Source organism: Clupea harengus, chromosome 9 (assembly GCF_900700415.2).
Source record: "Clupea harengus chromosome 9, Ch_v2.0.2, whole genome shotgun sequence".
Taxonomy (NCBI): Eukaryota; Metazoa; Chordata; class Actinopteri; order Clupeiformes; family Clupeidae; genus Clupea; species Clupea harengus.
Genome location: NC_045160.1, coordinates 5,183,264 through 5,198,113, shown reverse-complemented (window position 1 = coordinate 5,198,113; position 14,850 = coordinate 5,183,264). Strand labels below are relative to the sequence as shown.

General features: G+C 41.2%; 1 protein-coding gene across 1 annotated transcript in view; it reads left to right on the top strand.

Moving 5' to 3' along the window:
- Positions 1-13,392: 13,392 nt before the first annotated feature.
- Positions 13,393-14,850, top strand: part of grk7b (G protein-coupled receptor kinase 7b) — a 9,268-nt gene continuing 7,810 nt past the window's right edge. Inside the window, exon 1 of the mRNA XM_012839950.3 lies at positions 13,393-14,189. Within this exon, the coding sequence (XP_012695404.1) occupies positions 13,590-14,189 (600 nt within the window). The 5' untranslated portion in view covers positions 13,393-13,589. The remainder of the gene's footprint in view (positions 14,190-14,850) is intronic.

The window sequence follows — 14,850 nt, the reverse complement described above, 5'->3', positions numbered from 1 at the left end:
TTTCTTTTAATTGACTCGTCAGGAAGATTTCAGAGATCCACATGATCCACTCATGCTGTTAGTAATGTGTGCTTTTGGCATGCACATGCATTCTGAACAGATCAGGAGCTGTGCGCTCACAACAGAAAAGGTGCACGTTAGAAGGATTATATAAGCTGATGTAGTGGATTTCTGCACCGTGAAGATCTAACGCAAAGAAGCCCAAAGCTGGACCTATTATCTCTATTAGTTCTCTCCTGTGGTCTTAAGAATTGGGAAATAAGATATGGAATACGGGAAGTGAGGTTGGCTGTGAGGTTGAGGCACATGAGTGTGTGCATGAGAATGTCTTCGCCGCTGTGGAACAAGCTCATCTAGCTTGTGACTGTTCCAGAGCCGTCATGCTGACGATCAACATGCTAGTCATAATGTAATGGTAATAATGAAATATATTGGCAGTACTGTTCACCTTCACTTAAGAAACAATTCAAACCTGTGATGTGTAAAGCTGTGTATGACATGACCTGGTAAGAGATTCATGGTTTCACAATACAGAAAGATTCAGAATGAAGCAAACTGTGTCTTTATTCCTCAATCTGAGCAAGATTTTGTACAGTCAAATGAATTGATACATGCCATTGGAAATTATCAATTAATCAGGTCAAAACCTGTGTATAGCAACAGAGGGAGGAAACCTAACCTGAACCAAGCCATCATATCCTATTCAACCTATATTTACATACATTCTGAACTGATTCTATAAAGAAACGTAAGCTCAGTATATACAAAATAATACAAAAACATTGCACACTCTTCTTGGTTCATACAGCATCCCAATCTCTACACCCCCTCATAAATATTGGGGTGACCAGGACCCATATCTATCCTCACTGAACAACAGCGTATAGTTATAGTTTTAAAAGTAGGAAATGTCAGGACTTCGGGCGGCGATTGCCACGATTTGGCACATTGTTGGCCTCTGGTGGCACAAACACTTGTAAAGAGACACAGATAAGTAAATGTTACATAAATACATTTTCAGGTTACAAAACACTTATAAAGAGACACAGATTTTGCCAGAGATAAATAAACAGGAAATTACGTACTAACCGCACTGGCACCATAAAGGACTGCTCAGCACAGTTATCGTCCAAATAAGAGACAGCTGCAGGTACAAACACTTGAAAAGAGACAGAATTAAGTAAATAAATAAATGTTCCATAAATGTAAAAAAAAATATTGTGAACTGCTAGCATGTATGACAAGCATGTCCCTATTCCCATTTTGGTTAGAAATATGCTGTCCTGTAACTAAAGATCAACCTACATACACTGGTGATTATGTACATTCAGTATTGTGCACAGATACAGCACCCTCAGTTCTTAATGAATGTGGCCAAAATCAGATGCTGATGCTCTGCTGAGAGATGCTTATAAGGAATATCTCCTCTGTCGATGCATATCTGGAGGACTTCTTATACCAATACGACTTCTGGTGAGGGTTTTGTTGGGAACATCCTGTAGAAGCTTCTGACATTCTGTTTGCTCAGCCACGTTATACTCCAGTTCACTCATGGCATCAGCTCCTCTGACACTATGATCTGTATCCATGGTATCATAACCAGATGATGCGGCATCATTTAAATACCTCAATCTCCACTGGGCCACCTTTGCCGGTCCAAGGCTGACTGGCATACCGAATTCTGAAGGGGTTTCTCCACTCACTAAAACATGGTCAAATAATTCAAGTCAACAAGAGTGTGTTCATGCAATACATATTACAGCATCAGGTGTATACAGCAGTATAAACTAAACTATACAGCAGTATAAAAACATGTACTTTGATGTGCAATGTACAATGCAAAGCGTATAATTTACTAGTGTGATGGCAGTGATAAATGCAGACTTGCTCATGTTAAGAGAAAGATATAAGGTCATGAGTTCTTGGTTCATTATGCTATGTGTGGTATGTATGTGGACAATTCTACATTTACACTGGACATCAACCATGCCCAGTTTTTACATTTGATATCTGGCATTGTCAGAGTCGTTCTTATAGTTAAATTAAATGAAATTGTCCCTATGTCAGTATCATCATTCTCATCTATTTCCCACTAACTGGTCAGGTTTTAGTCAGGTTGCAGTTAAAAAAAAATAAAAAATTAACAAACAGACTTTCCACATCTGAAGTAAAGCAGTGTGTCTATTATAATAAAGGGAACCAAGAACCAAGGCAGTTACACAAGAATAGGTTCAACTTACTGTTTGGAACAATGTGGATGTCAAGGCTTCCATCTCTCATCTCTATTGGCTTTGTATCTGGTTCTGCAACCACAGCTTTCAGCATTCTCTCTATAAGATCATCCTCTCGCTTGATCCATTCATCCTCTGTGAGAGTCTTAGAGACTGATGACTGCTCTCCCTCACGACAGAACGGTTTTCCTCTGTTTCTAACCATCATCTCATCAACCTTCTCCAACAGCTCACTGACCTGAGAGCTTGAGTCATCATGAAAGATGCTCAAAACATGATACCTGTTCCCACATTTCTCTACCAGCCACCGGAGGTTGTCGCCTTCACTCTCAATGTACTCCTCAATTGTTTTGTCTCCAAGCCATTCTCCCCAGGTGAATAAAACTATGGTGTGTCTCCACACACTCTTACCGATGATGTTCATGTACTTAGATGTGGCTTTTCTGTCTTCCTCTGTGAATGCCCTGTCTACTGGAACAACCAAAAGGAAGCCGTGTTGACCTGGTGAGATCATGGACACACCGCGTGCAATCTCCTGTTCCACCAAAACTGATGCATCACCGAGTGATGTACACCAGGCCGGCATATCAACCACTGTGACATGTTTGTTAAAAATTTCCGCCTGATGCAGGAGACATTTTTTTAAATCCTGCAGGAAATAATAATTTCACGGTTACAATATAAAAGTTAATACACAGTTGTATTATTTAAAAAGACAAAGACCTGAATCAAGCCATGTCTATGTTGAAGATTATTTTGACTTATTTTGTTTACAAATCACCTTGGTGAAGCTATGCTTGAATGCAGATCTCATGAGAATGGCATTGCCAGCTGAGCTTTTCCCTGCTGCTCTCCCACCAAGAAGAACAAGTGTTTGCTCAGAGAAACTGTGTTTCTGACCTAAAAGAAATTGCAAAACATAAATGCACAGTTGAGAGCAATTCCTAGTTGGTAGCAGTTACTAATACTTAAAAAAAAGATTCAGTCTCCACCACAAGCTTTATTTCTTGTCACCACACTGTTGTGTTGAAGACTGTTACAGTATATTACAGTATGGTTATAGTAGAGCATAGTTTTATAGTATGCTTTTATTCTGTTCTGAGTTTTGTTCTGCCTCGGGCAATGTCATGAAATGTTCCATGCTATGCAAATGCAGAAGTGTGCAAGTTTTATTTCTGTAAAAGTGGTTTTTTTTTATATATTTCACTTGACCACGCAGGAACATGTAGTAAGCTGATGACTGTCTCGTTCTTTCTTTTGTGTTAGACTGGTTGTACACTCACTGTTCACTCACAGTTGCCCCTAAAAGCAAGACCCAATCATTAGGTGAGTGAGAAAGCAACATACATCAAGAAAACTGTTGGTTTTGAACCTCACCCTCTCTCAAGGAGACGACATGCAGTGAAGTATTGGGTGGGTATATAGTGCAACACATTTGCTTTCCTATTGGGATAAAAATTAGTCTGTATAACACATTTTCCCAAATATAATTATTTATATCAAGTGACTATTTATTTATATCTTTGCTCTGCCCACATACTACTGCCTGGTCATGAAATGTCCAGTGATTCCAAAAGACCAGATCTTCCTCTGTGGGCATCTCTGCACAATTTGAATTGAAATGCCAACATAAACATCACCTTTGCAGACGACTGCAGTATACCACAGCAATGAAAGATGGCACATGGTCATCACTGAACCATTATGTATGAACCATGGTCTGTCTTCAGTGGCCAATTCATAGTTTTCAGTCACGTGACTACAATAGGTAGCTGACGGGCAAAAAGAACAGCGAAACAGCGTTAACCAGTGGACAACTTCGAGCAGTGCCGCCTACTCAACTACGATCGCCATCAACCACAGACCATACCACTATAGCCAGACAGAGATATTTAGAAAAAAATAAAATGTTTGATCCATGTACTGCACCCGCTGACATTTGTATTTCTTTAACCTCGACGAAGTCCCTGCCAGAGCTCCAGTGTGGAGATATTTACATCTATCTAATAGAAAATCCATCCCCCTACCCATCTCAAAAACTGAAAGCCTACAAAAGCACAGATAGTTATTTAATTTTCAGAAGTGGATGGGTTGTTCGTCTGGAAGGTGAAAACAAAAAACATCTTCATAATCAGAGCAAAGATGAGTGCCATTTAATAGCTAGCTACCAGCTAGCGAGATACCTGCTGTTAGCTACGAGCTACCTGCTGTTAGCTAGCAGCCTTTAGCCTACCCAACGCTGTTCTTTATCATTTGACACAATTTTCTGGTTTAAACAAGTACGAACACCTCGTTTGGCGAATGACAACTTAAATTATCTTCCCATATATTTTCTACTGGCATTGTAGTACTACCAGTTGGATGACAAAATACACTAGCCTAGCCTACTTGCTTAGGTACTTGTCGCAATCTCAGAGAAGAAACCGGGTAATCCAATTTGAATTGTGTTGATGCTTTGTTTCTTGACTTTATTACTTGATCTATTCCCGTTTTAGGTAGTTATTCTGATAAATGAGGCGACCAGAACAGGATGACTGCTTTTATTGCCAGCCCCAAAAGTATTGCTGCTTTACTGTGTGTCCGAGAAAAGTTGACCCAGAAGACGTCTACAATCAACTGGTAGCAACGTGGGCGGGTTTTAAATGCGATAAAAACAAAATCCGGGCTTGTCTCCTCGCCGATTTGAACAGCCAACCGAGCAACAACTGTCTAGCATTTTACTACCTAAGTCAGACAATGTTAAAGCGGAGATATTAAATGATATTGAATGAAAGGTGGTCGGTTCCTGTATAAACTCCAGTGTTAGACAGGTGTGGAATGTGTTTTTTGCCCTTCAGCTGGTCATTCTGACGTCACGTGAAAACTATGATATTCAAGCAAGTAGCACTAAGAGCCCAAATGGGCTAACCCATAATGGGCTCATGTGGGATTTCTAAGGGATTCCCTAAGTCATTTGTTCCTGCAGTAATTCCAAGTGGCCCACATGTCAAAGATGTGTTGTGGGCTCTGTGGGAAATCTGTTGTCCACAGTTTCCAAAGGAAATCCAAAATGGGCCCACAGGAGTTTGCTGGGTTGGTTGCATCCACAACTCTCAAAATATACAAGATAGTTTCACACTTTTTAAAATGGAACCTGTAAACTTCTGGCGAATCTTTTGCTTAAGGGTAGGGATGTATCATTCAGGAAAAGTTGTTAAATAAAAAAAATGCTTACCTCTATACAGTTCCTTTAGAGTTGCTCTGATTCTTTCTGTTTTTGCTCTGAGTTTTCCAGCATTTTCTTCTATTAACTTATTTTTTTCAGCATTTTCCATTGCAACATCTCGATCAATCTCGTAACAAGAGCCACTGTTGCTGGCTACCAACTCGTCTATCTTCTCCATAAGCTCTTTAACTTGGGTGTCGTCGTCTCTGTTCTGGTTGTTAAACACGTGATATCTGTTTCCACACTTCTCAACGAGCCACTTCAGATCCTCCCCTTCACTTTCGATGTGCTCCTCAGCTGTGGTATCTCCAAGCCAATCTCCTCTTGTGAACAGAACAATTGTGTATCTCCAGACATCCTCACCGAAGAGCATCATGTGTTCCCTCACAGCTTGGCAGCAAGGCTTGTTGAATGCTGTTGCAAAAGAAACAGTCAAAAGAATTGCATGTGGTCCAGGAGGACAGAGGGACACGCTGAGCTTCATCTCCAGTTTGTCCATAATGGGGGTGTCACATGAAGGGGTATTGTATAACCACCCAGGTGTGTCCACCACTGTGACATGTCTTCCTGCGACCAAACCCTGCTGGATTGCACATTGGGCTGTTCTTTTTATGTTCCTTATGTTCTCAACAAAAGCTTCTCTTCCCAGGATGGTATTGCCTGATGAACTTCTCCCTCCATACTTCTTTCCAAGGATGATGATTCTTCTCTCTTTTAGGGGGCCCAGCTGATCTCCAATCATGTCTTCTAATGTTGCAAGAGCATCATAAACATTTCAGCAACATACTTTTCCATATGATGTGCATGATTTTATCATGAGAACTTCACAAAAGCTTTCATAAAATGTAATATTTAAGTGGTGCCAGTGCTCAGGACCAGTGTACTTTATCAGTCTCTCTTGAAATATACTCACTCTTAGTGATTTATTTACTCACTGGGCATATGTCTTACAATCGCAAGAACAATACAGGTGACAAATACAAAAAGATAAAGATTATTTTCCTTACCGTTCTGCAATGCCTGGTGTCTAGCCCTTTGTGTTTCCACTGCCGTGATCCTTTCCTCAGCTGCTTCTTTAAGCGTTCTCCTCCATTGTTCCAGATGGACAGCATTCTCACCAGGCTCATAGCACCGCCCTTTGTTTGATGTTACCATCTCATCTATTTTGGCTAACAGTGCCAGGACCTGAGACCCATCCCTTTTGTTTTTATTGTCAAGGATATCGTACCTGTGCTGGCATTTCTCAAGAACCCATAGCAGGGCTGGCCAACGCTTAAGATGTCTCTCAAAAACATCTTTCCTATAAGGGCCATTTGAACTAAACAACATAAGGGTGTATTTCCAGACATCTCCTTTGGGAAGTGCTAGGTGCTCCTCCAGTGAAAACCTGTACCTGTCAGGAAAAGCCATGTTCACGGGAATGACAAGCAGAAAGGCATGCGGCCCAGGAGAACATAAAGCCGCTCCATGTAGATATTCAATCTGATCATGTTTTGGGGTGTTATCAAGAGCATGATGCCACCACCATCCAGGTGTGTCAACTACAGTGAGGTGTCTCCCAAACCTTTGCCCCTCACTCTTAAGTGATTTGGAAGTTCTCTTGTGAAAAGGACTATCATCCCGCCCTAGGATTGTGTTTCCTGAAGAAGTTTTCCCACTCGCCTCAATCCCCCCTATCTCTCTACCCCCTATCAGCACCATCCGCAGCGCTGGGAGATGGTGTCCTTCACCTGCATAAAAAGTACAGGTTATATGTGTGTGTGTGTGTGTGTGTGTGTGTGTGTGTAAGTGTGTGTGTGTGTGTGTGTGTGTGTGTGTGTGTGTGTGTGTGTGTGTGTGTGTGTGTATGTGTGTGTGTGTGAGTGTGTGTGTGTGTGTGTGGTTGTGTGTGTGTGTGTTTGTGTGTATCTATACTAGACATATTCGAAAATAGGGTAATGAAAGGGTGAAAGCGATGTTTAATAATAGGACAGCACTCACCCGAGGATATGGGAATGTGGACACTCATAGCTGAAGATTCTCATTTGCATCCACTCTGCAGTAAGTTTTGGTGCTTCTCCTTGCACACTTGTAGCCTTGAAAGACCAACTTAAATTAATACATGGTACATGGTGTAGGATTCACTATAGCTGAAATGTTAGGCCTACTGAAATGTTGAAAACTTATATATACAGTAAGTTATTTAAATAACTTATTCAAACTTATATGAATACAAGAAATATATGTATGGGCTATTACTCTCTATATATCACCAAACCATACAGAATTTGAAGTATCCACTTAGATAAACATACTTCTTGTATAAGAATGTTTCATTGGTCTAGCAATTTGCGCTTCAATTGCATTCCATTCTGTAGCCTACACAGGACATTAGGGAGGAAGGTGTCTTAGGGAAAAAATAACAGCATGTTTTCAGTACAAGAGATCTTTATTTTGTTTTAAATGTATACAGTGTAACTCTAGTTTGACAAGTCAGGTGTGTATCCTGTAAGCCTATCAACACCATGTGCAGGTGTTCAGTTTTATGTTTATGTTTGGCGGGAGAGGCCTATATGCCGAAGACATTGGGCCTCATTCTCGAACGCAGTTAAGAAGAATTTAAGAGGAATTTAAGAGGAATTTAAGAGGAATTGGATTTAGGACAACATTCGGCATTCATGAAAGTTTTCTCATCTGGGATTTGCTCTGAACTTCAGAAGACTTTCCGAACTCGAAATAGCAGTCGTAACTCGGCCAGAGTTTTCTCAAATGCGATTCCTTAAAAAACCACAAGATGGCCCCGTGGGCCATCTTGTGGTTTTTTGAGGAATCGCATTTAAGAAAACTCTCCGTGTTAATGAATTTGTGAGAAATCGTTGGTGATTGCGTTCACATCAACTCTACAGATCCTCGGATTAAAGTATCATTAACAATTACGTTTCACATGTAGGCCTATAGTCATGATTCTACGAGGCACCGTGATGTCATAAAATAAATAAAAGGACTACACCGGAATGCTGCGCTCGTCTAGTGAGCGTCGTTTGGCACTGCCGTCTGTGCCAAAGTACGGCAATCCAGAATTTTCAAGTAGTTCCACGTTGGTGGAACGAACTGCCTAGCACTACCAGAGCAGGCGCGTCCCTCTCTACCTTTAAGAAGCTTTTGAAGACCCAACTCTTCAGAGAGCACCTCCCTTCCTAACTGGCACTTCGACTAGTGCTTAACTTGCACTTATAGCAGTTACATTCCTGCACTTCGTTTTTATTTCCTATTTCGTTTTTCTATTTCTTATGTAAAGTAGTATTTATTGTTACACTAGGTCTCTATTGCTCGTAGCTTGACTGTTCTATCCCTTGTACGTCGCTTTGGACAAAAGTGTCTGCTAAATGACTAAATGTAATGTACACGAAACCGCTTTGACATGACTCGTTTACGAGTTGCTTTCGTGTAGATTCGGTCGATTCCGACTGCACACGTCACTACGGTTGCGTGCCCTTATAAGGAGCTGGCAGGGCGTGTATGTATGCAAATTCAGGAGCACGAGAACGCGCTTTCAATTTAAGAAAACTCTTCCGGGGGAGCACAGCCCAGAAAACTTCTGCTGCGTAGGACCGCATTTTCAAGCGTGCATGAATTTGGCGGATGTCTTTTGCTTACGTTGTTTTTCCGAAGCCCGTAAGAAACATTTCAGAAGAAACTTCAGAAAATGTTCGAGAATGAGGGCCATTGATACTACACCGCCACTTTTGCACTCGTCACTTACATGCACTGTCACTTTCATATTACTGTTTGCACTACACTTACATATACTGTCACTTCCAACCTACTGCTTGCACTAGAAGTAATACCTTATCAGGGAAATTGCATACCTGAAACTCCCTCACTGGGTTGTATGTAGGTTAGTATAGGTCAATAGGGTAGCATAGTTTATTATATATGTATATATGTTAGTATTATATGTATAGGCTGCTATATGTATATTTAGTATTATATGTATAGATTGTTATATGTTTAGTACACCGTATTGTATATTTATCTTGTATATTTAGTAAGGCTATTTATATGTTTATTATGTGTAAATTATGTTCATAGTACTTGTGCAGAGTGTACGTCATGGTTATGTTATGTATATTATGTGTTGTTATGTTATGGTAGGTTTGGGCGGCGTCTTGTCGCAAGAATTTCAGTGCCCAGTCTGACCCTGTGTCATTTTGTGCATCTGACAAATAAAAGACTTGTAAACTTGTAAACTAGATGAATTCCGTATTGAATTGAAAGTAAAGGTAGACGAGTGTCTAATTTCAATTGGGAGCCGGAAATGTTATACTAAAATAAAAGGTAATATGTTACATAATATGTAATCTAGCCTAAGCATTGCATGAATGTAAATAGTCTCATGTATTGGTGTTCAAACCTTTAGAACCATATAAAACTTTTCTGACTGAAGTTGATACCTGCCGTATCTTGTAAAAAAGTTCAAGGGATCCGTTTGACCCGTAGCTATGAGTTAAAGCAGCAATAAGGAGTCTTTTGGGATTATAGCTGGCAATGTCATGCTGTGAAAGCTTTTCTTACATTTTTGCAGGGTGTTCCAGCCCGGAACACAGAACTACATAGGGCATATCTTGGATGGCTAGTGGGAAAGACACAGGTGTTCATCTGTCCTTCACATGACCATATGCTATCAAAACGAATTTGAGGATGGTACCAAAACTAGTTGCCTATAAAACCATACCTCAAAAAGTGTAAAATTGTCGCATAGTGTTACTTTAAATAACAAAAAACAATGCTTTAATTAAAGTTGATATGTATCATAAATTAGCCTAACCCTGATTTATAGGTTAAACCATTCTTCATCATTCCAATGATTTTGAATGGATTGTCTATGAATTATGAACTAAAAGAATAACCCAACTTATCCTTCGTTATGATTTATAAACTGAGGTAAAACCGGTTTAGTAGCCTACTGGATAATTTGCTCACTCCTACCCTCTAAATTGCCGTTGGAACGCAAACACTTTGTGTAATAAACATAATCTCCTAAACAGAGGGGATTGTTATGCCTATCTCAATGATTTACAATATTGATATGCAGTAACTTTAACAAAACTATAGGCTACACAATACATTTTACTTGAAAGACTTACTCTGACAGGCACTCGGTCCGTGAGAGGAAAGATTAAGTCCTGGGCACTGAAGTGAAGATAAAGGTAGATGAGTGTCGAATTTCAATTGGGAGACGGAAGTGTTATGCTAAAAGGTAATATGTTACATAATATGTACAGTGCCTTGCATAAGTATTCACCCCCTTGGATGTTTTACCCTTTTATTGCTTTTATAAATCAATCATGGTCAATATAAGTTGGCTTTTTTGACAAAAAAAATCACAAAAAAGCCCTCTTTAATTGGTGCTAGAAGTCTCACAATTAGTGGAATGGGGATCAGTGTGCAGTGAATGTGTCTCAGGTGATTGTAGTATAAACGACACCTGTGTCTGGAAGGTCTATTCACTGGTCAGTATTCAATAATCAGTATTCCTGGCTACTGTTACACCATGAAGACCAAAGTTCACTCCAAGCAACTCAGAGAAAAGGTTATTGAAAAATATAAGTCAGGGGAAGGATACAAAAAAATGTCCAAGGCACTAAACATCCCCTGGAATTCTGTTAAATCCATAATCAAGAATTGGAAGGAATATGGCACATGTGTAAATCTGGCTAGAGCAGGCCGTCCCCACAAACTGAGTGACCGTGCAAGAAGGAGACTAGTGAGAGAGGCCACCAAGACACCTATGATTACTCTGAAGGAGTTACAAGCTTCAACAGCTGAGATGGGAGAGACTCTGCATAGAACAACTGTTGCCCGGGTTCTTCACCAATCAAAGCTTTATGGAAGCGAGCCACTGTTGAAAAAAAAATCAAATATCGACTAGAGTTCGCCAAAAGGCATCTGAGAGACTCCATGGTCAAGTGGAAGAAGGTTCTGTGGTCTGATGAGACCAAAGTGGAGCTTTTTTTCAACAGTGGCTCTCTTACATAAAGCTTTGATTGGTAAAGAGCACTACTACCTTGAGAGAAGAGGGCAAACTGAATTTTATCTATCTATCTGAAGAAGGCAGAACCATAAATGATGGGGTACAACTCATGAATCCTGCTGACCTCTTTGTTGGTTAAGTTGAGTAATAATACAGAAAAATGTATACAAGTTTATGATATGCGTGTGTGTGTGTGTGTGTGTGTGTGTGTATCATAAATATATATGACACAATTATTTCAACATTTTCTTTTTTAACTGTTAAGGGGAGGTGAGAGATTGCTGAGGTAATGGAGACATTTTGTATGTGAGGATACAGTTCTAATTAAAATGTAATTAACCCAGCCTTCAGTAATTATGCGAGAAGAGGTTTGTTGTCGCTCCGGTGGTTATTGAAGTATTGAGTAATGAGTGTTGAAGAAGGTTCTTGCTTTCAATCAGGCAAATGTTATTGTTGTCTTTGTGGTTTTATTTAACTTTGATTGATTTGATGTGATGTGATTGATCATTTTTACAACTTTAAAAAAGAAGAAATGGCTAATGAGATGTGCGTAATTAGCAGAGAATAACACATACCTTATTTACTGCCTTCTAGAAGATGATTATTCATGCATAGAGTGTAAAATATTAGGTGACCAGTGTAGGGATGCCAAAGGGAGCATACACTATGTCAGTGTTTATCTTAGTCTTTATCTAATTGTGTGCTCCTTGAGTGCACTCTGAGTAAGGACTCTGCAATGTACGGTGCTGACATCGAACAGTTACGTGTATGTCACTGTCAGCCTACAATATGGTAGTATGGAGTCAAATGGAGTTCACAACTCTGCTGCTACTCTGCCTGCTCTCAGTCCAGAGCTCACTCACACCCCGCTACTCGTCACACAAACACACATTCACACGCGGCCACTCTGGCCCTCTAATCCAGGCCTGCGCTGTGGGAATAGATTATGACAGAAACACAGTCAGGCCGGCGCTGTGGGAATAGATTATGACAGAAACACAGTCAGGCCAAGCGGTGGGAATAGATTATGACAGAAACACAGTCAGGCCTGCGCTGTGGGAATAGATTATGACAGAAACACAGTCAGGCCTGTGCTGTGGGAATAGATTATGACAGAAACACAGTCAGGCCAAGCGGTGGGAATAGATTATGACAGAAACACAGGCAGGCCAAGCGGTGGGAATAGATTATGACAGAAACACAGTCAGGCCAGCGCTGTGGGAATAGATTATGACAGAAACACAGTCAGGCCTGCGCTGTGGGAATAGATTATGACAGAAACACAGTCAGACCTGCGCTGTGGGAATAGATTATGACAGAAACACAGTCAGGCTTGCGCTGTGGGAATAGATTATGACAGAAACACAGTCAGGCCTGCGCTGTGGGAATAGATTATGACAGAAACACAGTCAGGCCTGCGCTGTGGGAATAGATTATGACAGAAACACAGGCAGGCCAAACGGTGTCCTGAGATGTACTCTGTATAGATGAAGCAAGAGTCTCTCACAAATAGATATTCGAATAGAGGTCCTTTTTGGCTGATTTGGTGACATGAGCAAAGTGCAAATGGTGTCCTTTATAATAGAATTACTTTGTGTTTTATGACTTTATGAATTTATGTACAGAAGATCAGTCCCTTAGGAGACTGTTGGTTTCTGGTTTCTGTTCTGTTCACTTTTCCACACCCCATAATAATTCACTGAAGAGGGTTCTCATTGGCCACAGTGGCCATGTCTTTGCTGTCTTGTCTAAATTTAGCTATGGGCTCAAAGCTCCTTACACGAGAAAGTGTGTGAGTTCCTTTTCATGCGCTGTGTCCACAAATAAGCACACAAAGACACTTACTTAAGAGTAAATCCTGCTGCACCGCCTGTAATTCCCATCGACTGATTACATGAGTGACAGAGAAAGAGAGAGAGAGAGAGAGAGAGAGTTTGTCACACAGGTGTCCGCTCTCAGTCGCTCTCAGATGCATCAAGGGTTTAGAAGTGCTAACACACAGATAGGACACACACACCAACACACAGACCTGTATATAGGTACATACACCACCTAGACTGGAGGTATTTCTGTAGAGAGGCCCTTGCCTCTCCTCTTCTCTTTGGTGTGACGTTGCACCCACACCTGCCCAGTCACAGCCATGTGTGACATGGGAGGTCTAGAGAACTTGGTGGCCAACACGGCCTACCTGAAAGCCCAGGCCGGCGACGACAAGGAGATGCGGCGGCGGCGGCGGAGCCTGGCACTGCCCAAGCCCGAGCAGTGCTCCGCCATGCGCTTCTCCGTCAGCAACTACTTTGAGTCGCTGTGCGAGCAGCAGCCCATCGGCAGGAAGTTCTTCCGGCAGTTCCTGCTGGTCTCCGCGCCCGAGTACGCGGCTGCTGCCGAGTTCCTGGACGATCTCGCCGACTGGGACCTGGCCGAGGCCGGGACCAAGGACAAGGCCCGGCAGAACATCATCAACCGGTTCTGCAAGGCCGACTCCAAGAGTTTCCTGTCCTTCCTGACGGGCGGTGCGAAAGAGAGGTGCAAGGCTGTTACGGACAAGACCTTCGAGGAGGTGATGAAAGGGCAGGTGAGGGACGCCACCAGAGACTTCCTGAGGGGGAAGCCTTTCACCGAGTACCAGAACAGCCCCTACTTTGACAAGTACCTGCAGTGGAAGCAGTACGAGAGGCAGCCAATTGGCGAGAAATACTTCTACGAGTTCAGGACCCTGGGCAAAGGAGGCTTCGGAGAGGTAACCATTGCATTGTGTTCATAGGTAAAAAAGTAAATAGTAGATTGCATTTCATTATCATATTTTACTCCATGCTTGAATCTGAAATTGTTTAATTTAAAAATGATTTCTGCAATCACATCTATAGTAATCTGCAGCAATGGATTACATATTTTAGATGTCTCTGAAATAATGAGGATAGGTGCAATAAACAAATCCAAATGCAAAAAAGGTGAAATGTATTAAGAGAACCAGTCCTATTTGAAAAAAGTCTCATTGAATATCTACTGTACTATCACGCTTATGATACGGGCAAAAAAGTGCTGGGCTGAAACTACATATCTCACCAATGGGTCTTGATTGATGATCTCTTTGTTCTGCCTGTAAAATGTGTGACTGTCCTTTGAGGATATTCATTCATTGTGTTTCAATTCTCCTCATGTTCCTGTGGAGCCTCTGTCAGGTCTATTAGTGTTTCCTGGGTTTTTGATTGAAGATCAACCCAAGACATTTAGACACACAAAGCCATCATTATTAAATGGTTAAAATATCCAACACTTCGATTTTTCTGCAGGACAGACAAAAGCATAGGCTCCTATCTCCAACTTCTTTGTTTTGTTGTCTTTGCTATTGTTAGTCTCTTTCTTTCCCGGCCCGCACATCCCATCTCTCGTTCTCCTAT